Below are 25,851 nucleotides of genomic sequence, written 5' to 3' on the forward strand. Positions count from 1 at the left end.
GGTTCACGTGGTCCTATACAGAATTACAAATTTATTCTGCTAACAAAGACAACAACAACAATAATATAGTTATGAAAGTAGTAGCTATAGTAAATAGGCAGAAAAAAGGTTATTTTTTGTTACATTTATTATATAGTTTGAGAATTCTCCTTAAGAAGGAACCAACCTCTGTTAGCAAAAAAATAAGATCATAATAGATTTGAGTAGGAGCAGAACCTTCCAATTGAGGAAAGAGGATGGATTTGCTTGGGGTACCAGGAAACGAAGAGAGGGAGGAACAGTAAGGGGTTTGGTTATACTGAAATGGTAAGGGATTGTGGCTTAGGTCACCCTTCCCAGAAGAACCTCAAGTAAGTAAACTCAGCAAATATGTGTTGAAAGAGGGTCTTTCTTTGGAATCAGAGAAAGGAGTGAACTTGGTGTTATAGTTATGTATATCATTAGATGTAAAGGAGGCATTCTACAAGTGCAGGGAATGAGGGAACCATAAAGTAGTCAGCTTTGGGGAATTTGCTGAAATAACAGAGAAGCTTTCAGTCCAGTTCAGTTCAGTCACTTAGTCATGTCCGACTCTTTGCGACCCCATGAATTGCAGCACGCCAGGCCTCCCTGTCCATCACCAACTCCTGGAGTCCATCCAAACCCGTGTCCATTGAGTCGGTGATGACATCCAACCATCTCATCCTCTGTTGACCCCTTCTCCTCCTGCCCTCAATCTTTCCCAGCATCAGGGTCTTTTCCAATGAGTCAGCTCTTTGCATCAGGTGGCCAAAGTATTGGAGTTTCAGCTTCAGCATCAGTCCTTCCAATGAACACCCAGGACTGATCTCCTTTAGGATGGACTGGTTTGATCTCCTTGCTGTCCAAGGGACTCTCAAGAGTCTTCTCCAACACCATAGTTCAAAACCATCAATCCTTAGGCACTCAGCTTTCTTCCCTGTCCAACTCTCACATCCATACATGACCTCTGGAAAAACCATAGCCTTGACTAGGTGGACCTTTGTTGGCTTTGGACTCCAACAAGTCTCTAAGATGTGAGCAAGCAGGACTCAACTGACATCTGTGTTCAGTCACTCAGTCACGTCCGACTCTGGCCCCAGGGACTGTAGCTTGCAAGGCTCCTCTGTCCAAGGGCTTCTCCAGGCAAGAATACTGAAGTGGTTTGCCATTTCCTCCTTCAGGGGATCTTCCCAACTCAGGGATCAATCCTGTGTTCCCTGTGCCTCCTGCATTGGCTGACAAACCCCTCTACCACTGAGGCACCTGGAAATCCCAGACCCCAGGTGGGAAGAACCCTCTCTCAACTATCCATTCTGCCTGATGATTTCAGGGCATGGCTCCACAGGCCACCAGGCCGACTAAGTTCTTGCAACTCAGATGTAACCATAACATCACACAGCCCTGAGTTTAAAGGGCAACATATTTTAAGTTTACCATGTACAGAGGACTAGGAGAAATACTTTACTTATGTATTACTTTATACAGGTAAAATGCTTTATTTGATTTTCCTGAAGGTAACTTTCATTTTTGTCTTATTTTCTGTAAATTCCAAGCACTAAGCATAGTGCCTGACCATGTAGGATGCTTTATAAGTATTTTCTTAAATTTATTTTCCAAACAATAGAGTATCTGTTACATTTTAAGAACTAAGTTTAAAATGATAGAACAGTTTTGATTTCTGTCCATATAGATCTTACAGTCCAGTGAATTAATAAATGAAAGAATAGTATGTATGACATAGATCCTATTGTTATCCTCATTTTACTGAGATATCTCAGGTTCACTGAGATTAAATTATTGACTCGGAACATGAGAAAGCCAGCAATAATAACCTATTTGTCCACTTCTTAATATATTACACTTGTTCTGTACTACACACTGACTCCCATTTAAATGAGATTATTTTGGATGCCATTTTTCAACTCAAGAGCTTTCAATAAGAAATGCTGATCATAAAAAGCAATAACTATAAGTATTTGGCTTTCAAAAGAACTGACATACGTCATTGTAATAATCAATGCTTGGAACTTTACTTATAAAATAGAAATATTTGTGATTCCAGTAATTACAGCTCATTCAAGGCTCAATTCTACTTTAAGTTTATGTGTTTTATGGAAATCTAAAACTTCTTTCCAGATAACAGTAAAAGAACAGCCATATATTCACCCCTGTGCCTTCACCCTACCTCTGCCACCATTCTTGAATTGCCTCTTGTTTTGAAAAGGACTTCCTTTGTTTGATTAGGTTGAAAAGCTTTTTAAATCATACTGAGAACCGTCTTTGTTCCCAAAACATGATTGTTCTTTCTCCCTCACTCTTCTCTGAAGATCCTAAAAAACATCATTTTAAGAGCAAAAGATGTTCAACAAACACTGATGAAAAGTATACTTAATATAGATTTTCAGTGTGTGTATTTACTTGTTGTTACCCTCTTCTACTAGATAGCCATATTCTGGAAATGTCACATTCAGCATCTTAGTATTTTACTCTCTTAACATTTATGCATGATTACTATCTTTGCAGTGTACTTTTTTGCTTGTCCATTACCTTTTAAATCTTCTGAAGGTTTTAAAAGGTGAAAATATGGTTATCTCAGTCAAATGATACTATGGATTTCAAGTAGTGCCTCCAAGAGCACAGCTAAATAGTGACCAACACTTTTGCCCAGTTTAGACTGGGAAAGTGTTTCTTTATTCTGTAACTTTCACTATATATAGCCTGTTACTGTGCTTTATGGCTTTCCTGAAATATATTTTTAAGTGTGTTTTTTTTTCAGTTTCCATATATATGTGTGTATATATATTATATATATAGTTTTATATAGTTTATATATAGTATATATATAGTTTTTGATATGGACAATTTTTTAAATCTTTTTTGAATTTGTTACAAGACTTGCTTCTATGTTTTGGTTTTTTGACTACAAGGCATGTGGGATCTTTGCTTCCCAACTGGGGATCAAGACCACCTGCATTGGAAGGTGAAGTCTTAACCACTGGACTGCTAGGGCACTCCCTTCAGTTTCCATATATATTTAAGAAAAGCATACTTTATAATGTAATATTCACCTGTACCTTTTGCTCTGAATTAATTGATCAACCTATACAAATAATTGTACCTCAAACACAAAGAATCCACAAGTGTTCCTGCTACATTTTCTAGTGGTCACAAGGAGGTAAATAGTCATTTTAATTCTTAATACTGATTTTTAAATATCCCATTTAAAGTGCATTGCATGAATGTGTAGTCACTTCAGTCATGTCTGACTTTTTTTGACCCCATGGACTGTAGTCCACCAGTCTCCTTCCTCTATCCATGGGATTCTCCAGGCAAGAAAACTGGAGTAGTTTGCCATGCTCTCCTCCAGAGGATCTTCCCGACCCAGGGATGGAGCCCCAATCTCTTAGGTCTCCTTTATTAGCAGTTAAGTTCTTTACCACTCGCACCATCTGGGAAGTCCTTAAAGTGGATTCAGTTCAGTTCAGTTCAGTTCAGTTGCTCAGTCGTATCCAACTCTTTGCGACCCCGTGAATAGCAGCATGCCAGGCCTCCCTGTCCATCACCAACTCCCAGAGTTTACCCAAACCCATGTCCATCAAGTCAGTGATGCCATCAAACCATCTCATCCTCTGTCATCTCCTTTTCCTCCTGACTTCAATCTTTCCCAGCATCAGGGTCTTTTCCAATGAGTCAGCTCTTCGCATCAGGTGGCCAAAATAAAAGAATTTCAGCTTCAACATCAGTGCTTCCAATGAACATCCAGGACTGATTTCCTTTAGGATGGACTGGTTGGATCTTCTTGCAGTCCAAGGGACTCTCAAGAGTCTTCTCCAACACCACAGTTCAAAAGCATCAATTTTTCTGTGCTCAGCTTTCTTTATAGTCCAACTCTCACGTCCATACACAACTATTGGGAAAACCACAGTCTTGTTTTAGTTAACGGTTCATTCATTGAGTCCAGTGTTTTATACTTGTGTTAAGTTAGATGCAAGGAATGCTGCCATTTTATATGGAAATCAGTAAAGGAACTTTAGTAAAAAACATCAGTCTTTTAATATGGGTGAAATTTTTATAAGTTGAGATCAAATCATGTATACATTTTCCATTGCAATTCCGTATATGGAAGAGATTTTTCCAGAAAACATTTCCTGGAAGGATATTTTCTTATAATATTACTCTAAGCCTGCTTTCTTTACTTGATCATTACTCACAAAATTCAGGAAGAGTCAGCTCAGGTTGAAGTACAGTTGACCCTTGAACAACATAGGGGTTAGGGGTGCCACCCTCCCAGCAGTCAAAAATCCATGTATAACTTAGAGTTGGCCTTCCCTGTGCGTGGTTCTTTTGTATCTGCAGTTCTGCATCTGGGAACCTTCCAACCTTGCATTTGTATAGCACTGTAGTATCTACTATTGACAAACATCCACATATAAGCAGGCCTGTGCAGTTCAAACTCATATTTAAAGGTCCTGTGTAGTTTACTCAGAGGTAGATTCTTGAAGAAATTCAAAGTGCTCCTTCATTGTTTTTTCCAGATTTTCCTAGGTTTTGCATTGTTGGTTTGTGAATCCCAGTATTTGTGTAAGAAATGGCAGCACAAATAATGGGGAAAAATGCCCCCTTTTTTAAACATAAGTAGAGAGAAGACTGGGGTTTTCCTGGTGACTCAGACGGTAAAGAATCTGCCTGCAATGCAGGAGACCCGAGTTTGATCCCTGCATCAGGAAGATCCCCTGGAGAAGGGAATGGCAACCCACTCTGTTATTCTTGCCTGGGAAATCCCATGGTCAGAGGAGCCTGGCAGGCTACAGTCCATGGGGTCACAAAGAGTTGGACATGACTGATTGACTAACACACACACACATAGACGGAGAAGATTGCCCTCTAAATAGGAATTCTTTAGTTCTGTTCAGTATTTGGCAATGTTAGAGGCCACTCAGAATAGAGAGACTGTGGACCTAAGTGGCTCAGGGTGGCAGAGCTGCTGGCGATGGAACTAGTCATATCAAATGGCAACATGGGATACTTCGAGCATCTGGGGAAGGAAGGTTTCCATAGCTTTGGAAAGTTCTGGAACAGAGAGGCAGAGGTAGACCAGTCATGCTGGTGACTACTGTGTCTTCTCTCTTTCGCAATCTAGGTAGGCCTTTCTAAATTGATGTTTCTGAGCAGGTTTTAATAGTACCTGAGTGGAATTATTCTGCAATCATATATAATCCTAAATCCTGTAATCCTTTTGATATTTTCTATTTTCTGTTCTCATGGAACTTCTTATGTGCACTCACATGGAGTAAAGATGCAGAGGAAGAACCAACTATGATTGTAAATACAGAATTTGCACTGATTATTTGCAAAGATGTCTGCAAAGAGATAGTAATCATTTCATCCCCTCGCCTTTCTAAGAGTGATATTTAAAGCCTGTCACTACTAATGTGGCAAGGGACACAGCAGTCAGGACAGACACTGGCACAGGTGCTGAGGCAGCGTGGTGACGCCTTGCTGTACTGGGCATTTCCCTTTTCATCACTTTTGTGGGTCTGCAATTCTCAGGAGGTGGCTGGGACAGCAGTTATTTGCCAGTGTCTCTAAGTTGCTGCTAACAGTTCTGGCGACATAATTGCATAGTCTTTCTCTCACTTTTTCAATATCTGAATTTCCTGTTTATCCATGCCACTTGGGTGAATGCCACTTAGGAAGAATTCTTACTATTTGACCATTATTCTCCTACACTCATGTATTTCCCCGACGGCTCAGTAGGTAATGTCTGCCTGCAATGCAGGAGGCATGGGTTAGATCCTTGGATCAGGAAGATCCCCCAGAGAAGGAAATGGCAACCCATTCCAGTATTCTTGCTTGCCAGTGGACAGAGGACCCTGGCAGGCTACAGTCCTTGGGGTTGCAAAGAGTCAGACATGATTTAGCAATTAAACCACCACCATTCCCACACTCACGTAATGTCTTTTTATTAATAAGATGTAGACATTCGGTCATTCAAATATACCATCCTTGGAAATTCAGTATAAGAAAACATGAAACAATTTATATCCTCAAAGGGCATGCTGGCTTTATTCAACAGTTCTGAGAAGTGGGCCTTGAAGGCAATACTATCCTCATTTCACAAATCAGAAAACATACTCTTAGAGCAGAGTTGCTCAATATTAGCAACATGAGCCTTACCTAGGTCTAAACTAGTTAGAAGTGCACTTTTCAGGCCCTGCCTGAGATCTACTGGATCAGAAACTCTGAAGATAGGACCAAGGGGTCTGGTCTAACAAGCCCTCCAGGTGTTTCTAATAGAGTCTCATGCTTGGCATGCACTGTCTTAGAGGTTTGGTGACCCAGGCGTTTAGTGAGGTTCAGTCAGAGCTCAGGTCAGGGACCTCTTCACCTTATCCTTCTGCCTCCATGATAAGAGGCATTTATCCAGTATCCAAGCTAATTTGAAATAACTGTGTGTAGTCAGTGTTGGGGTTATGCTAGATAGTATCTAGCATAGTAAATTGCATGTAAAATTACATAGTAAATTACAGAAACTGGCCAATCTAAATATAAAGCAGAAGAGTGAAAAAAAGAACTGTATTCTTCTACTTACATGTGTGTAAATATCTCTTTTTTTCTGATATGTGACATTGTAAATGAAATTTATCTAACTTCAAATGTTTACCCTTTGGTGGTTTACCTGTACTGACAGTTATAGCACTTACATGTAACATGTTAAGTGTATTTGAGTATGTATATTTAAAACCTTCAAATTCTAATGGATTTTTTAAAAACAGGACCCTAATGGTCCTCTTTTAATGTTTATCTTAAACTCATCTCTTCTGCATTTTTATATTGCTTCCCTATCTCTGATGTATGACATTTTACATCTTTTCTTCTTCATCATGGAAATTGATATCTAGTTTTGCAACTTTCCCACTTGTTACCTATATTGTTTTCCCTTATAGAATTTTATGTCACATAATATCTTTATCAAAGCTCTGGACTCTTTTTCAGTTTATTTTTTGGAGGCATAGAGAGACTTTTGGCAAAATTCATGATGAATGGTTATTTTTTTTTTTTTTTGGAATGAAACAGCCCTTTCATTGAAATATATTTTTAATTTAGTTGTCCCTGTCAAATTTTCAGTTTTTTCCCCATCCCCTATCTTTGGTTAATTATTTGGTAATTTCCCAATAGAAAGTATGTTTTTTCACAGACAAATCCTTATCCTGCCATGCAAGTTCCTGCCTGCTGTGAATCACTGCCTAATTATCATTCTTTAGATCTTGATTGCATGTTACTTTTTTTGGAAGCCTTTCCTGACCCTGAAGACTGGGTCAGGTCAACCATCATATGTCTTTGGAATACTTCCTGTTCCCAGCTTTCCTTCTAGTCATATATCTAGGCACTTACTTGCTTGAGCTCTGTCTTTTCCATCAAAACTTCTGAAGGGCCAGGAATCTCTCTGTTTTACTCATCATTTTCTTTTTAGCACCTGGCAGAGTGCTGAGCACGTAGTAGGTACTCAAGAAATATTTGTGGTATTGAATGGACCGAACTCCCAGAAATACATTGGCTGTTCAGGAGCAGTTCCTTATACTAAAGTCGTTTGGGGAACAATTTGCTAACACACAGGGATGAAATGGAGTATTTACTCAGGGTCACCAGAGGCCAGTTACTGAATCACAGTGGTGGAACAGAAAGACAGGGCCTAGCACAAAGTCTGAAGGGTGGTATAGTGCTATAAATAGAAGAAAGGTAAGCAGTGGTAATAAAATGGATAGCCAGGAAGGTTTAGATCAATAAGAAATATATGAGGAAACATTTCAGGGCTAGCAGCTCAGAATTATGACTAGAAAAACAGTCTCCTTTCATGCAGTAACCTGTGGGATCTGGGAAGAGTTTCTTAAGATAATAGTGAAGAATCAGAACACTAAAGCTTAAGAAATGACTTTTGGGATTTCTTAGAAATACCTATGTTCATTTAGAGGTATTAACTGCTTTATCAAGGGCAAGAGGTTTAAAGGATTATAATTACTAGAATTAAGGGTGCTGTTGAGAGCACTTCTTTGCTAGCTTTTTCTGTTGTCATTTTTTTGATGTCATAGTAACAGGTTCCAAATTTAAAAATAAATTCTTTTCACAGCATTTTAAACCAAGCAACTATGCAAAAATATAATCAGTCACCTCATTCTCTTGAAATATATAACTGAAAGAGCAATAAATAATCCACCAATGTGGACAGGATGGAAGAAACAGAAGTGGAAGAAAATTTAGTGTAAGGAAAAAATATAAAAAAATCTATTTATAGAAACGTTTATTTTCATATTGCCTAGTTAATAATTAGTGACATCTTTTACTTTCCTCTATTTATAACTTCCTTCTTCCTCCTGCCACATAAAATTATCCAATTTTAAATAATTTCATATGTATAATAATTCTAGTACAGTCCTGAAGGACATAATCCCTTGTGACTGGTTTTCTTTGCTTCTGGGTTAGCTGCTTAATGCTAAAAACAACTCAGCTTGAATGACTCAAAGCATAGCAAGAAAATAATAATAAAAAATTCTACACCAGAGAAAAGGAACTTTTCCCAAACATGCAGTAGAACAAATAGGCTGCCACACAGTTTTTCAATTAAATAAATATGTTTTAAATTTTGTCAGATCCAACCAGTCCATCCTAAAGATCAGTCCTGAGTGTTCATTGGAAGCACTGATGCTGAAGCTGAAACTCCAATGCTTTGGCCACATCATGTGAAGAGTTGATTCATTGGAAAAGACCCTGATGCTTGGAGGGATCGGGGGGCAGGAGGAGAAGGGGGCGACAGAGGATGAGATGGCTGGATGGCATCACTGACTTGATGGACTTGAGTTTTAGTAAACTCTGGGAGTTGATGATGGATAGGGAGGCCTGGCATGCTGCGATTCATAGGGCAGCAAAGAGTCGGACATGGCTGAGCGACTAAACTGAACTGAAATTTTGTTACATGAAGAAAATTTAGAATGACTTAATTACAAAGTTTGCACTTTTTCTTCATATTGCTAAAGTAGTCATAGCTTTGACTTTTAGATTTGTTTTCTAGATTCGTTAAAACACGTTCTGTGTTGGGAAGTGAAGAAATGGGCAATGTGCTTATTCTAGTATATTTCTCACTAAGCTGTGGAGAAAATAATTAGTGTCTGCATGAATTTCCCACAGCACTTTTTATTTTTCTAGAATGCCTGCTTTCAGACCAAGACCTAGAACATTGTCAGCATCCAGACACTTCCCTTCACTATTTTAACTTAAAAGTACTATAAATTATTTTTGCCTGATTTTGAACTTTAAATGAACAAGATCATACAATAGGTAGTTTTTGTGTCTGGCTGTGTACAGCTATGTTTCATTCATCCTTATTGTTGTATAGTTTTCCACTGCCTGATGATACCACAATTTCTCTATGCATTTTGTTGTTAATGGGCTGAGTTGTTTCCATTTTTGGGCTATCCTAAGCAAGGCTACTATGAACATTCTTATACATATTATTTGGCGCACATACATATATATTTCTGGTGGGTTTATACTTAGGAGTGAAATTTCTGTGTCCTCTCTTCAGATTTAGTAGGTATTTCCAGTTTTCAGAGTAGCTATATAAATGTGTGCTATTACCAAAAAGTGTATGAAATGTTTAATTTTTCCAAAGCCTCATCAACACTTTGAGTTGTTGTTGTTATAATTTTAGCCATTCTGGACGTGTGTAGTGATATCTTACCTGGTTTTTATTAACTATTCCTTGATAACTAGTAAGATTGAGCATCTTATCATAAGCTCATTGATTTTTTGGATATCCACTTTACTTAATTACCTATTTAAGTCTCTTACCCTTTTTTGCATTGGAATGCCTGCTTTTGTTATTGATTTGTAGCAAAGGAATTCTTTATGCACATCTGAGTACTTTTTCATGTATATATGTGTACGTATGCATGTATCTCTCTATATATCTTTTCTTGCGCCGTGGCTTATTTTTCACTTTCTAAGGATCTTTTGGTGAACAGATGTTAAGATTGAATTTAACGAAAGTTTCCTATAGTTAACACTTTTCATGACCTCTTTTTTTTTTAATGTATTTATTGGCGGTTCTGGGTCTTTGTTGCTATGCACGGGCTTTCTCTATTTGAGGCAAGCAGGGGCTACTCTCTAGTTGAGGTGCACAAGCTTCTTATTGTGGTGGCTTCTCATTGCGGAGGATGAATTCTAGGGCATGCAGGCTCAGTAGTCGGTGGTCCCTGGGCTCTAGGGTGCAGGCTCCATGGTTGTGGCGCACAGACCTAGTTGCTCCATGGCATATGGGAACCTCCTGGATCAGGAATTGAACCTGAGACCCTTGCATTGGCAGGTAGACTTCATTATCGAGCTACCAGGGAAGCCCTTTCATGACCTCTTAATCTTTGCCTGTTCCAAAGTTATAAGGATAATTGATGTTTTCATTTAAATACTTTCTCATTTTTTTCTTTTGTATTTGGATCTACAAACCATTTACTTTTAATTTTTGTGTTTGACATGAGGCATGGCTCAAGATTCATTTTTTTCCCCATGTGGATATCCAGGTGACTTTCCATCCATTAATGTAAAGGCCATTCTTCCCCATGTTAACTACTCTTTTAGGTGACCATATTGTATGAGTCTGTTCTAGACTTTCCGTTCTCTCCCATTGGCCTCTTTGTCAGTCTTTGCATCAACATCGCACTGTTTTCACCAGTTTAGATTTCTACTAGATTTTGATAAATGGGGGTATAAGTTGTTCAAATCTGTGCCACTTTTAGATTGTTGTGGCTGTTTTCTGCCCTTTGAATTTCCATGAAATGTTGCTTTTAAAAATTACGCTTCTAGCTTCCACAAAAAAAATACTGAAATTGCAGTTGGCATCGTGCTAAATCTATAAATCAGTTTGTGGAGAATTGGCATCTTTATAACAATGAGTCTTCTAAACTATGAATGGTTTATACTTTTAAAAGATTAATTTACTTAATTAGGTTTTCTTATTTCCTTTCAATATTTTATTCTTTTCATTTTGTAAATATTGCATATCTTTTGTAAGGTATAGTCCTAGCTAGTCGATGTTTTTTGATGCTATTATGATTTCTATCTTTAAAACAATTTTGTGTGTTTCTGAAATATTGAAACATAATTTTCATGATGACTATATCCATCTTCCTTCCTAAATTCAGCTATTAATTATTATACTTTGTCCATAGAATCCTTTGAGTTTCTGGATAGGTTTTTAATTAATTAATTTCCTTAACAAATTGTATAGTACAATTTGTATTTTCTCTTTCTTCTTGTAACATTTTTAAAGTTGTATTTTTCAAGGAATTTGTTTATATCTTATAAGTTTTAAAATTTATTGGCATAAAGTTGTTCATATTATCTTCTTATGTTTAGTTTTTAAGGATCCGTAATGGTATTCCCCTTTTCATTTTTTATATTTGTACTTGCCTCTGTCTGATCTATATGAAAGTCTTCAAATGTTATGTCATCTTTCCACAGATTTAATTTTTGGCTGTGTTGATTTTTAAAAAATTTTTTAAATTTATATTTGTTACTATTTTATTTCCACTATTCATAATTTTATCTAGTTAAGTAACTTAATTTTTTTCCTTTTCTAACTTTCTGAGATGAATATTAGGAAGTTGATATTCACTCTTTCTTCTTTTCCTAATCTAAGCTTGCAAGGCTATAAATTTTCCCTCTAAGCACAGCCTTATATGCATCCCACAAGTTCTACTATGCTATCATTCAGTTTAAAATATTTTCTGGTTTCCACTATGATGTCTGTCTTTTTAAACACATGTTTTGTGAGTGTATTGCTTTATGTCCAAGTATGAAGATTTTCTAATTGTCTTTTTGCTTTTGATTTCTTGCTTAATTCCATTATAGTGGAAGAACATTGAATGATTTGTTTTCTGAAATTTGTTTAGACTTGTTTTATGGCCCAGCATAAAATGTTATGGTCCAACAATAGACAAATGTTCCACGATCACTTAAAAAGAATGTTAATTCTGTCATTGTTGGATACAATGCTGTTTGTTACCAAGTCACATTTGTTGGCTGTTTTGTTCATATCATCTAGAAATGTACTGTTTTTCTAAATCTGTTTGCTCTTTAGTTTGTGTTGGTTATTTAAAACTACCCACCATGATTTAAGGTATTTTTTTCTCATTTTAATTCAGTCAGTTTTTGCTTTATATACTGTAAAGCTATTAATATATAACATATGACATTTTAATTTAAAATTGCTGTATCTTCTTAGTGGATTATAAAAATCTTGTAAATACTCTTTTTATTTTAATAAGGATTTCCCTGGTGGCTCAGACAGTAACAAATCTGCCTACGATGCAGGAGACCCAGGTTTGATCTCTGAATCAGGAAGATACCCTGGAGTCTTGCCTGGAGAATTCCATGGACAGAGGAGCCTGGCAGGCTATAGTCCATGGAGTCTCAAAGAGTTGAACATGACAGAACTAACATTTCACTTCACTTTTTTTATTTATAGGTCTTTTGGATACAGTACTCTTCAAGGCCCCAAAGTGAAAACATCATATGTTTAAATCGGTGTGCTTATCATACTTTGTGCCATCAAAGCTTTTAAGTACTATGAGAGGAAGAAAATTCTTGAATTCAGTTTCCCATGTTGGTAGCTTTGGTGTTGGGAGTGTAATGATAGAACTTATGATGTTCACTTTAGAGGGAATTTGCTTCACATGTCCTCATACCGTAAAATTCATGAATATGTCTTGGCACAGGATCACTAATTTTATCACATTTTGTGTATATTATTTGTCATATTGAATTTGTCTTTCCCCACATGTCAGTTGTAAGATAAAACCAATATTCAGTACATTAATTTTTGTATAGTAGTTATTGGTTCAGTTCTTGGTATGTTCATTTATATCAAATTTGAGTACCTTCCATGTTTCAGGAGCTTTGAATATTAGAAGATAAAATATGATCTCTCTGTAAGATATTTTACTGTCATATACCAAAATATTGATGTCATAAATATACCAGTCACTGACAATCCATGATGATAGAAACATCACTTTAGACATGGTGCTCTTGTGCAGTGCACAGCCTGCAAATTGTGTGCAGTGGTCCTGGTGTATAATGCACACTCCTTGGCTTCAGAGAGCTCCCAATGCAGCCAAAGAATAGTCACAAATGATACTATAATGCAACTGTATTATGCATATAATAAAGATATACATAAAGAGTGTGGGCAGCATAAGTAATGCTCCACATTGTAATGTGGAGGTGTGGGAAATGTTTCCAAGGAGAGGTTGTTAAGTATGAGTAAAGTATTCACTAGAAATACAAGGAAGGGGAATTGAACGAGAGTAATTTTCCAGCTATGCTGGAAATGTCTCTTCATTTCTCCAGCTGATAACCTGTTCTCCTCATGACAACACAGCTGTGTGTACCTTTAGGCAATTATGAGGTCATATCTGGTAGATATTAGCTTCTGAAGCAGTTTTGTTTGTGTATGGTAGAAGACAATATTGCCCTGAGCACACAAGTGTGAAATCCCTGAACCACCGGTTACTGAATGCCTCCTTATGTGCCAGGATTCTCAGGTGACGCAATAGTAAAGAATCCATCTGCCATTGCCAGAGCCACAGGCGTTGTGAGTTCGATCCCTGGGTCAGGAAGATCCCCTAGAGGAGGAAATCACAACCTACTCCAGTATTCCTGCCAGGAAAATCCCATGGACAGAGGAGCCTGCAGGCTATAGTCCATGGAGTCACAGAGAATAGGGCGAGACTGAGCAGGCACACACCTTATCTCCTTAGGTGCCAGGCTTCGTGTGGTCTACGCCCTGTGGGTGCAAGCAGTAGTAAATCCATGGTCAATTCCTCAACAACTTTACAGAACTAGTGGGAGAGCCAAAACAGAACAGAAACCTAAGATACTGTAGAGAAAGTATAAGATACATGCAGCTATAAAGAGCTGTTGTATAAAAGGAATCTTCGAAGAGATGATTTAGTGGTTTATAAATAAGCATTCATAGTCTTAAGATTCAGTTGCACTGAAGTCTGCTTTTCTGTCCATTTTTTTTAGTAGAATTTATTGATTTTTTTCTATTTCTAGGGTACAATGAGAGGAAAAATAAAACAAAAAAGGAAATCCTTTTTAGTATGTATCCTTTCAATGTCTTTTTCTGTTTATGTGCACATGCAGTATGGTCTGTGTTTTGAATTTGGAATTTTTCATGCTTGTTGGTGCCCTGTAGTCACTGGTGCATCACAGTGGACTTCATGATTGCTAGGCTCCTTGACATTTAATGTCCTTGCCAAAATTTCATGGTGTTGGTCAAACTCTTCTTATGTAAAATAACATTTTTGAAGTATTAAAAGCATAGCTATTTTTTTAATTTACTGTGTTGCAGAGTTTTTGAGAAGTCCATTTTATACCCTTAAATTGTGTGTGTGTCTGTGTTTTCTTTTTCTTTAACCTACAGAAGTTCAAACTGGATAGCCCTGAGAAAAGTAGGCTAGAACAATGATTAAGAGGATTGGCTCTGGAGATTAGACGTCCTGAGTTCAAACACCAGCTCTTCTGCTTAATTATGTGAATCTAGGCAAGTGCATCAGTGCCTCATCTTCAGTTCAGTTCAGTCACTCTGTCGTGTCCGACTCTTTGCGACTCCATGGACTGCAGCATGCCAGGCTTCCCTGTCACCAACTCCTGGAGCTTGCTCAGACTCATGTCCATTGAGTCGGTGATGCCATCCAAGCATCTCATCCTCTGTCATCTCCTTCTCCTCCTGCCTTCAATCTTTCCCAGCCTCAGGGTCTTTCCATTGAGTCAGTTCTTCGCCTCAGGTGGCTAAAGTATTCGAGTTTCAGCTTCAACATCAGTCCTTCCAATGAACACCCAGGACTTATCTCCTTCAGGATGGACTGGCTGGATCTCCTTGCAGTCCAAGGGACTCTCGAGAGTCTTCTCCAACACCACAGTTCAAAAGCATCAATTCTTCTGTGCTCAGCTTTGTTTATAGTTCAGCTCTCAATCCATACATGACTACTGGGAAAACCATAGCTTTAACTAGATGGACCTTTATCGGCAAAGCAAGGTCTCCATACATGACTACTGGAAAAACCATAGCTTTAACTAGATGGACCTTTATCGGCAAAGCAAGGTCTCTGCTTTTGAATAAGCTGTCTAGGTTGGTCATAGCTTTTCTTCCAAGGAGCAGGCATCTTTTAACTGCATGGCTGCAGTCACCAATCCAAAAGTAGTCTCTCACTGTTTCCATTGTTTCCCCATCTATTTGCCATAAATTGAGGAGACCAGATGCCATGATCACTGTTTTTTGAATGTTGAGTTTTAAGCCAGCTTTTTCACTCTCCTCTTTCACTTTCATCAAGAGGTTCTTTAGTTCTTCTTTGCTTTCTGCCATAAGGGTGGTGTCATCTGCATATCTGAGGTTATTGATATTTCTCTCTGCAATCTTGATCCCAGCTTGTACTTCTTCCAGCCCAGCATTTCTCATGATGTACTCTGCATATAAGCTAAATAAGCAGGGTGACAATATGTAGCCTTGACATACTTCTTTTCCTATTTGGAACCAGTCTTACTCATTTGTAAAATGGAGATAATAATATCTATTCCACAGGATTACTGTGAGGATTAATTAAATTAATATATTAAAGTTCTTACAGTGGTGCCTAGAGTAGAATAAGTATTCATTTTGTTGTTAATAAAATGTATATTAAATAAGAAACCATAAGAGAGGTTCTCTTTATTGCAGTAAATATAGTATATGTTGTTTTATGCCATAGAGGCATAATAGAGATACTTATTAGTATTTACAATTAAAGTATATTTTGAAAGAATAGTTCAGTTGGTAAATTGATTATTTTATCTACCATCCAAACTAGTTGTGGTCACATAAAGAAAATCCATCACATTTTTAATATAACCAAATCAAACAGAACATGATAAGCTCATAACATAGTATATAGAGCAATGTACCATAAGCATGAGTTACAAGCTGGAATCAAGGTAGGTGGGAGAAACATCAACAACTTCAGATATGCAGATGATACCACTCTAATGGCAGGAAGCTAAGAGGAGCTAATGAACCTCTTGATGAGGGATGAGAGTGAAAGATCCGGCTTAAGACTCAATATTAAAAAAGCTAAGATCATGGTATCTGTTCCTATTACTGCATGGCAGATAGAAGGGGAAAAGGTAGAAGTAGTGACAGATTTCCTCTTCTTGGGCTCCAAAATCACTGCAGACGGTGACTGAAGCCATGAAATCAGAAGACTATTGCTTCTTGGCAAGAAAGCAATGACAAACCTAGATGTAGGTTTGTCATAACCTATGACATAACCAGAGACATAACTCTCCCCACAAAGGTCTATATAGTCAAGGCTGTGGTCTTCCCAGTGGTCACGTACAGTGGTGAGAGCTGGACTGTAAAAGGCCGAATGCCAAAGAATTGATGCCTTTGAACTGTGGTGCTGGAGAAGACTTCCAAGAGTCCCTTGGACAGCAAGGAGATCAAACCAGTCTATCTTAAGGGAGATCAGCCCTGATTATTCACTGGAAGGACTGATGCTGAAGCTGAAGCTTCAGTATTTTGGTCATCTGATGCGAACAGATGACTCATTGGAAAAGTCCCTGATGCTGGGAAAGATGGAGGGCAGAAGGGAAAGTGAGTGTCAGAGGATAAGATGGCTGGATGGGATCACTGATGCAATGAACATGAACTTGGGCAAACTCCGGGAGATGGGAGGGACAGGGAGGCCCGGCATGCTGCAGTCCATGGGATTCCAAAGAGTCGGACACAACTAGGTGACCGAACAACAGCAGCAAACATAAACACATGCCCAAGCCTCCTGATTTGGGATCTACTGGAGTGCTTCTTAAAATGCAGATTCTAGGGCCGATTGTAGACTTATTGTGCAGTTAAATTATCTGGGTAGAGACCCTAAGAATTAGGTGATACTTCTGTGCACAGCATGCTATAGAGCAATTGTGTTTCTTTCTTTTTTTTTTTTCTCTTAAGGTTAGCTCGAATGACAGATGGTTTAATTTAAAGACCTATAAAGTATACTAAAGTGGTGCCCATTATACATAAATACAAAAGTAGTTTATATCATGTCAGGAACATAGAGGGACATGCCTTTTGAAGAATGATCTCATAGGCATTCTTTGGCAAAAATCTTGCAAATGTCCTCTATACTCTAGCTGGGCTTACATTAACCTGACATTCTACCCCCTGGGAAGTAAATTTTGTGGCTTGATTTAAAGTGTTGTTTTTTGTTTTTTTTCATCAAGTCACTTTTTTGGGAGGAGGGAAAGCAGTCTTTGTGGGTGGCCTTTTGCCACTCGTGTATAAATTATTTTGCTTTGATGTAGATTTCTACATTACTTCCTTCATGATGTTTTCCAAAGTTTTTTATTTCCAGACTCATGTGTCAAATAGGTATTGGCATATGAGAGATTTAGTTTATATTTAAATCTTTTTGTTTTTTCTTTTTTTGTGATTTTTTTTTCCTGGACTATAGTATATGTGGAGTAAAGTTTTCAAGCCTAAGTTTTCAGCTCAATGAATTTTTACAAATGTGATCATCATGAAAACCAAGTTCTAGAATGACTCCAGCATCACCAAAGCTTACCTGGTACCATCTCCTAGTCAGTAACCCACCAAAGTCAATCACCATTCTGAATTCTATCAACGCAGTAAAATTTTTGCCTTTTGTGAGATTAATATATATAATATAAATTGAATCATAATGCTATTTATTCTTTTTTGTCTGATTTCTTTAACTTAAAATTGTGTCTATGCAGTTAGTTCATGTTACTGTGGGCAGCAGCAATCTGTTCTTTTTTTTACTTTATAAAACAGTTTTATTGAGATGCAGTTAAGATGCTGAACATGTTTAGATTTAAATGTTCAATTTTATAAGTTTAGATATAGGAATATGCTCATGAAACCACCACTGCAATCAAGATAATGAACATATCCATCACCTGCAAAAATTCATTCTTACCAATTTGTTTGTTTTGAAATCTAGTTGATTTCAGTTAGTTTCTAGTATACAGGAAGGTGATTCAGCAATATATGCATTCTTTTCCATTATAGTTTCTTATAAGATATTGAATATTGATATTATAAGGTATTAAATATAGTTCCTTGTGCTATACAGGACCTTACTGTTTATCTGTTTTATATATAGTAGTTTCTATCTATTAATCCCAAACTTCTAATTTGTACCTCAGCTCCTCTTTCCCTTTTGGTAGCCATAAATTTGTTTCCTATGTCTGTGAGTGTATTTCTGTTTGGTAAATAAGTTCATTTGTGTTGTATTTTAGATTCCACATGTAAGTGATATCATATGATGTTTGTCTTTCTCTGATTTATTTCACTTAGTATAATAATCTCTAGGTCCTTCTATGCTAATGTAAATGGCATTATTTCATTATTTTTTATGGCTGAATAGTATTACATTGTCTAACTATACCACACCTTTATCTATTCATCTGTTGATAGACATTTAGGTGGCTTCCATGTCTTGGCTATTCCAAGTAGTGCTGCAGTGAAATTGGGGTGCATATATCTTTTCAAATTATAGGTTTCTCTGGCTATATGCCCCGGAGTCAGATTGCTGGATCATATGACAACTCTTGTTTTTTAAGGGAACCTCATACTGTTTTCTATAGTGGTTGTACCAATTTACATTCCCGCTAACAGTGTAGGAAGGTTCACTTTTCAGCTTGTTCTTTTTAATTGCTTTATAGTATTTCCTTGTACAATTTAGCATGATGTAGTCATCCTATCTGGGCTTCCCTGGTGACTCAGATGGTAAAGAATCCACCTGCAATGCAGGAGACCCAGGTTCGATCCCTGGTGGGAAGATCCACTGGAGAAGGACATAGCAATCCACTCCAGCATTCTTACCTGGAGAATCCCATGACAGAGGAGCCTGGTGGATTACAGTCTGTGGGATCACAAAGAGTTGGACACGACTGAGCAACTAACACATACACATATTCACACATTCATTGTACCTGTTTTTCAGTTTTAGCTATTATAAATAGCTATGAATATTGTTTGTGTATTATGGTGGGTGTTTACAGGCACTTATTTCTGCTTGGTGTTTACATAGTAGAATTACCATGTCTTAGGGTATGCATATATTCAACTCTAGTAGATAGTGCTAAGGGTTTACAAAATAGTGTACCAATGTAACTTCCAACCTGTAGTATACGAGAGTTTGAGTTGATCCAAATCCCACTCAATGCTTGGTTTTGTCAAGTTTTGCTTTCTAGTTTTAGTGGTTGTGGTAGGTATGTTTTGAAAGTTTAGTCACTTAGTCATGTCTGATTCTTTGTGACCCCATGGACTATAACCTACCAGGCTCCTTGGTCCACGGGATTCTCCAGGCAAGAATACTGGAGGAAATGTTGCCATTTCCTTCTCCAGGGGATCTTCCCAACCCAGGGATCAAACCCGGGTCTCCCACACAGCAGGCAGATTCTTTATCTTCTGAACCACCAGGGAAGCATTTAGGTGTGTTTTACTTGACTTTAATTTGTTTTTTCTGATTTTTAACAAGATTGAGAACATTTACATATATCTGTAGGCTCTTAGACTTATTTGTGAAGTGCACATTTAAGAACACATTAAAAAAACTGGACATTTGTCTTGTTCTTAATATTTTGTAGGTATACTTATATACTCTAGATAGGAATACTTTGTCGGATATGTTTTGCAGATATTTTCTCCAACTCTGTGGCTCAATGTATTTTAAGTATTAATGTTTCAATATAGAGATCTGGCACATCTTTATTATATTTTTTTCCTAAGAATTTGAGTCTTTATACTCTTTTAAATAAGATTTTTTTTCTAATTTTTTGTTGATAAATTTCATTTGTTTTTGTTGGCTGTTAATATATAAAATTCCAGTATATGCATTAAATTATGGGTTGCCATTTCTTTCTCTAGGGGATCTTCCCTACCCAGTGATTGAACCCACGTCTTCTGCATTGGCAGGTAGATTCTTTACCACTGAGCCATCAGGAAAGCCCCATTTAATTAGATACCTACTCTCACATGTAGGACTTCTCTCCAGTTTTTTTTTTTTCTTTTTGTAAAAATATATTTGATATGGAAGATCATCCTTTTAAACATATATGTCATGTATTATTTATTTTTTGGCTGTTCTAGGTCTTCGTTGCTCTGCACAGGCTTCCTCTGGTTTTGGCAAGCAGGGACCACTCTCTAGTTGCTGTGCTCAGGTTTCTCATTGTGGTGGCTTCTCTTGTTGCTGAGCATATACTTTAGGCACTCGGGCTTCAGTAGTTGTAGTTGTGGGTTCAGTAGTTGTGGTTCTCAGGCTCTAGAGCATGGGGCTCATGGGTGCACGGGCTTAATTGCTCCATAACATGTGGAATTTTCCCCATGGATCAAACCAGTGTCCCCTGCATTGCAAATCAGATTCTTAACCATTGATCCACCAGGAAAGCCCCAGTTTTTGTTTGATGATATCACTTCTAGTACCACTAGAAACTTCAGTAACAATTAGTTATGTTTTTCTTTTCCATTAGTCTACTTTTTGTGCATTGATGCATTATGATCCATCTAAGTCCTCATTTTCTCTAAACTCAAATTACTTAGCCGCTGATTTGTTTACTCATTTGTTTAACAGACATTTATTGTTTCAGATTCATTGGACTACTTTTTAGCACATTTCCCCATTTAAAAACGTGGATACAATCATTATCAGGTGTCACTTTTACTCACAAAAGTATCATTCAGGAATATTTATTTATGTCACTCTGTCCGCATTACCATGGAATCAATATAATGAAGTGTTCCAAAGCAAATAGGTTAAAGATGCACTAACTCTAATATATGATATGCTTCTTATGTGAATACAACTGTTATTAATAACAAATACTATGTAGTATATGCCTAGTTTTCAGCCTTGTTGTTAAAGTTACGTGCTCTGGTGAGTTATATTATCTGTGACCATTCTTTGCTTTACCAAGAACTTATTTGTACTTTCATCAAACAAGAGGAAAAATATAGCATATGAAGTTACCCTTGAACATTATTTTTTCTTTTTTGAACTTTTGGCTTTAAGAATGTTAGTATAAAGTCATCTGGGGACTGCTAAATATGTTGAATAGAGTCAGATGAGAGGATCCTCAAACAGGGCAGGCTTAATCAATTCTTTTAAGGATTTTTAAAGATATTCTTTTATTCAGGTGAGCAGCATTCTAGGCTGATGAAATAAGAAAAATGGCAAAAATGAGTAGACTGTGTGATGACTAATAATTATGTTAACCCTTCTGGAGAAGAATTAACAGTAGGCTACAAAAAGAGGTGTGTAGTTTAGGTAGTGAAATGTTTGCATGCATGTTCATGCTCTGTCTCTCAATCATAGATGACTCTTTGTGACCCCGTAGGTCACAGACCCTAGCCCACCAGGCTCCTCTGTCCATGGGATTTCCCAGGCAAGGATACTGGAGTGGGTTACCATTTCCTTCTCCAGTCGATCTTCCTGACCCAGGGATCAAACCCGCGTCTCCTGCATCTCTTTGGCCAGTGACAAAGGGTTTAGATTTAATGAAGAAAGGAAATTTGCACTAAGTACTCTTGGAGTAACACTTAAAGAAGACAATTTAAGTGGCTGAACATAGGATGAGTATGGACTCAAAACAGTGAAAGAGAAGACACAGTCCAATATATACAGAACACAGAATATGACATTGGAGTCTGAAGTGCTGACAGAATGGCCAATCTAAGAATATTGTGTAGCAAGAATTATCAGAATTTGGCAATGACTTGATGAGGCAAGCAAAGTAAAAATGACCTCAGGGTTTTGATTGCCTGAATAGGAGGTATTGAATACAAGAAGATTACTGAAGAACGCATTATGTTAGGATAAGTTGACATTTGAGAATAATAATGAGAAGGCATTGGAGCAGAATGTAGAAATGTCTTGTAACTCAGTATATGTAGCTCAAGGGTTAAAAACATACTAAAACTTGATGACTGAATGATTTGTCCAAGGAATGTGTATAAAAAACAAAGGGCCAAAAAAGAAACCCCCCCCCCAAAAAAAAGGGCCTTGCTTGGTGATTCTCAGCCAATTGGAGACAAGCATAGCATCCAGCAAAGGACCTCTGAAAGAGATATATGGGAAAGTAAAAGTAGAGAGGAATGAAATGTTTAGTTGGAAGACTGCATCAGTGAAGAGAGTATGGGCTGATGCACTCGACTGAAGAAAGTGAAATTGGTTAGAAAGGAAGACGATTAGAGATAAAGGGAAATAAATCCTAATTTGACTCAGGTCAGCTTCTGTAAAGAAGCAGCTATAGTGACTACCCTGGAGTGGGAAAGGATAAGGATGGGTAGCTACAGGCTGGGGAGTGAACGTTATTACTCTGAAAACTGTACAAAGGTAAAATGTACTTCCAGGAATGTTTTGCATAAACAAATGCCTGGACTAGGTCAAAAGGTTTATAAAATATTGCTTAAGAACACTTATCACATAACAACAGATGGTCTCCCCAGATGGAGCTAATGGTAAAGATCTCGTTTGTCAATGCAGGAGACATAGAGACGCAGGTTCGATCCTGTGCAGGAAGATCCCCTGGAGGAAGGCATGAAAACCCACTCTAGCATTCTTGCCTGGAGATTCCCAAAGACAAAGGAGCCTGGCAGTTTACAGTCCATAGGGCTGCAGAGTTGGACATAACTGAAGCAACTTAGCATGCAGGCACATCATGTAATAGGTGCCCAGTAGAAGTTTGTTAAATGAATGGGTCTTCTCTCATCCCTGTCTTGTACACACCCTGTATCTTTCGGTGCATTTTCTGTCATGTACTAACAGGGACCCTGGTGAAACAGTTATATGGAAGCCAGGGGCCATATTGTAAGCAGTTCCTAAGGGATATGGGAGAGAAAAAATAGAGGTATTAGGCAAACTCCCTAAAGTACAGAATCACAGAAGGAAAATTTCTGGAGGCAGAAGGGGTCTTGCAGGTCACTGAAGCCCCGCCCTCTGATTACACGGTTTTGGATGTGAGGCCCAGTTTTGTTGAATGACTTACATCTATGTGTCAAGGCCCCGTTCCAGGAAACTGAAACCACACCAGCTATTTTAAGCGTGAAAGGAGTTAATATAAATAATTAAGCACACATTTAGGAGAAGGAAATGGCAACCCACTCCAGTATTCTTGCCTGGAGAATCCCATGGACAGAGGAGCCTGGTGGGCTAAACCCCATGGCGTTGAAAGAGTGGGACACGACTTAGCAACTAAACCAACCTTCCCCACTTATTCATCCTTCTTAATCTATACATCACTTGTTTCTGGGATGTATTGATCTGGTATCACTTAACTTGTGTTCCAATTAGTCAGACTTAGCCACTGAACAACAACACTGGATCTCTTTGAGGACAGGATCACTAAGGGCAAGGACCAGTTTGCCTTATTCACTGTTGCATGTCTAGTACCTAACACAGTGTTTGACTTGCTGGATGAAATGACGGAATGGGTGATGTATGAGCCACAGCATCGCTGTTTTCTGACCTGCCTGGTGAACTCCTGGCTGTAGGAGTGGGGATGGCTGAGCACTCCTTGAATCATGTGAGCCCTTAGCAGTTGCTGCATTGTTGATGCCCTCCCCTCCCCCCCCAACAGATCTTAGCTGATCAGTGACTCCCAAGACTTCCTCCACACATGAACATGGGACTACTTTCCCTGTTTTAACATCCACTGACAACAGTTTGATGGCTTTTCTCTAAGGAATATCCCTTGAAAGCATCACCCTGTAGTGAATCTGTTATCCCTAACTCTGTGATTACTGCATTATATTTGCCTGGAACTATTAAAATGAATATGTATTCAATATTTAGCAATCTCAAAAAAAAAAAAAAAGAATTAAGTGCACATTTAGATTCTCAGAAGGACTGGAAGAGTGACCATTTAGGCTTGGGTTCCAGGACTAGTTCTCAGAATGATGCAGCTGATTGGTCCTCCTGGGCAGCTGTTACTGCTTCTCCAGTCAGGGAAGGGGAGAAGGAGCGAGCTATCCCTGGACCTGTTGACCCCAAGAAGTTGCTACTGAAGGTGCTCTCTGAGGATAACAAACTGGCAGTACTGCGACCATACTTGGCTCAGACCATACAGCTCAGCTCAGTACTGGCAACCAGATCTAGGATGTTACTACAGAAAACCCCAGTCCCCACAGTGTCTCCCCAACCACACTTCCCACTTCTGAGCTCAAATCTTCCCTGAGTACGTCTAATTGGCTTAACCAAAGGCTCACCTGGGAGCCTAGCAGTAAGTACACTGAGACTCACAGCTCCTGCAAGAGTACACAACACAAGGACGCTGGCATGGGTGTCCACTGTCACATCATCAGATTCACACCCCTACGTCCTCAGCTAGGAAAGTGCATCACTGCAGGAGAACGTGGGAGGCCTGTCTTGCCGTCTCACTGTTACCATCAAATCTATATGCACACAAGAGAATTATGTAGATTCAGCTCTCCTTCTAGAAATCACCTTCTGATGTTGAGAGACCTCAAGGTGGGGCAGCCACTTAATTTGTTTAAACTGAGCCACATTTGAAAATGGAGAGAAAAAACTACTCGTATTTATGCCAGGATAATTGGCACAATGGAGCAGGGCATGGCAACTTACTCTGATATTCTTGCCTGGAGAATCCCATGGACATGGGAGCCTGGCATGCTACAGTCCTTAGGGTTGCAAAGAGTCAGACACCACTGAAGTGACTTAGGACTCATGCACGCAACAGGCATGATCCAGAACTCTTCCCAAGAAAACAAACTCCAAGCCTATCTACAAAATATGTAAGCTTCTTCATGATCTTGCTTCAACCTCCTTCAGTGACCACATCTGTCAACACAAATAAATCTTCACTTTACTTTTTGCTCTATCCTCTTTAAGGTTCTGTTCCCCGAGAGTATCAGTACTGTTCAGGTCTTCGGCACACACTATGTCTTTGCCTGGATTGGCCCTCAGTGTATCTCCACATATCTGACTTCTGCGCATCTTTCAAAATCCAGGGCTGCTGTCACCTCCTCTGTTGAAATGTCCTCAGATTCTTCCAGGCTACATGCTTTACCTTGTATGAAAGTATCTGTTTATATTTCTTTCCTGTTAAGCTGTAACCACCTCAGTGACAGAAACTGGGTTTATTCATCGTTTATTCCTAGAAACCAGATCAGATCCTATAGTGCTCAAGAAATGTTTGGAAATGGATGGATGGAATTAAGGTAGAGAGGAAAGAAATAGGGAATGAAGTGAGCAAGGAACTGAAAGAAAGGATGTGGAGGGAGGGGAAACGAGAGCAGGAGGAAAGGAGGTAATGAGCCTTTTCTAGTGATTCTAACATTTTTCATCTGTGAGGATTCTCCTCATATTACCAATCTATGGAAGGTGAAAGTGAAAGTGAAGTCGCTCAGTCATGTCCAACTCTTTGTGACCCCATGGACTGTAGACTACCAGGCTTCTCCGTCCATGGGATTTTCCAGGCAAGAGTACCAGAGTGGGTTGCCATTTCCTTCTCCAGGGGATCTTCCTGACCCAGGTATTGAACCTGGGTCTGCCGCATTGCAGGCAGACGCTTTACCCTCTGAGCCACCAGGGGAGGGTCTTTCAAATTACTGAATGAATTGAGTTGAAATCCGTTCACACTCATTTAGAAATAGACTTGCTGCCAGTGGTCTGGATTTCCCATCTGATACTTAAAGAAACTATCAGCATTTATTGACTTTGATGACAATTCATTGGTCAGTGACTTCATCCCATCTATGTTAATCTATCCAATATGTTATTC

At 38.4% G+C, this 25,851-nt stretch overlaps 1 protein-coding gene across 2 annotated transcripts in view; it reads left to right on the forward strand.

Moving 5' to 3' along the window:
* The window catches only part of ADAMTS3 (ADAM metallopeptidase with thrombospondin type 1 motif 3), a 268,531-nt gene that overhangs the window by 170,103 nt on the left and 72,577 nt on the right, over nt 1-25,851 (forward strand). The window contains exon 1 of one of the 2 annotated variants that reach the window (XM_070458309.1): nt 13,528-13,595. The exons of the other annotated variant lie outside the window; for it this stretch is intronic. Within the exon in view, the coding sequence (XP_070314410.1) occupies nt 13,568-13,595 (28 nt within the window). The 5' untranslated portion in view covers nt 13,528-13,567. Of the gene's footprint in view, nt 1-13,527; nt 13,596-25,851 lie in introns of those variants that run through there. 2 annotated transcript variants of the gene reach the window in all.

This window comes from Odocoileus virginianus, chromosome 29 (genome assembly GCF_023699985.2).
Source record: "Odocoileus virginianus isolate 20LAN1187 ecotype Illinois chromosome 29, Ovbor_1.2, whole genome shotgun sequence".
NCBI lineage: Eukaryota > Metazoa > Chordata > Mammalia > Artiodactyla > Cervidae > Odocoileus > Odocoileus virginianus.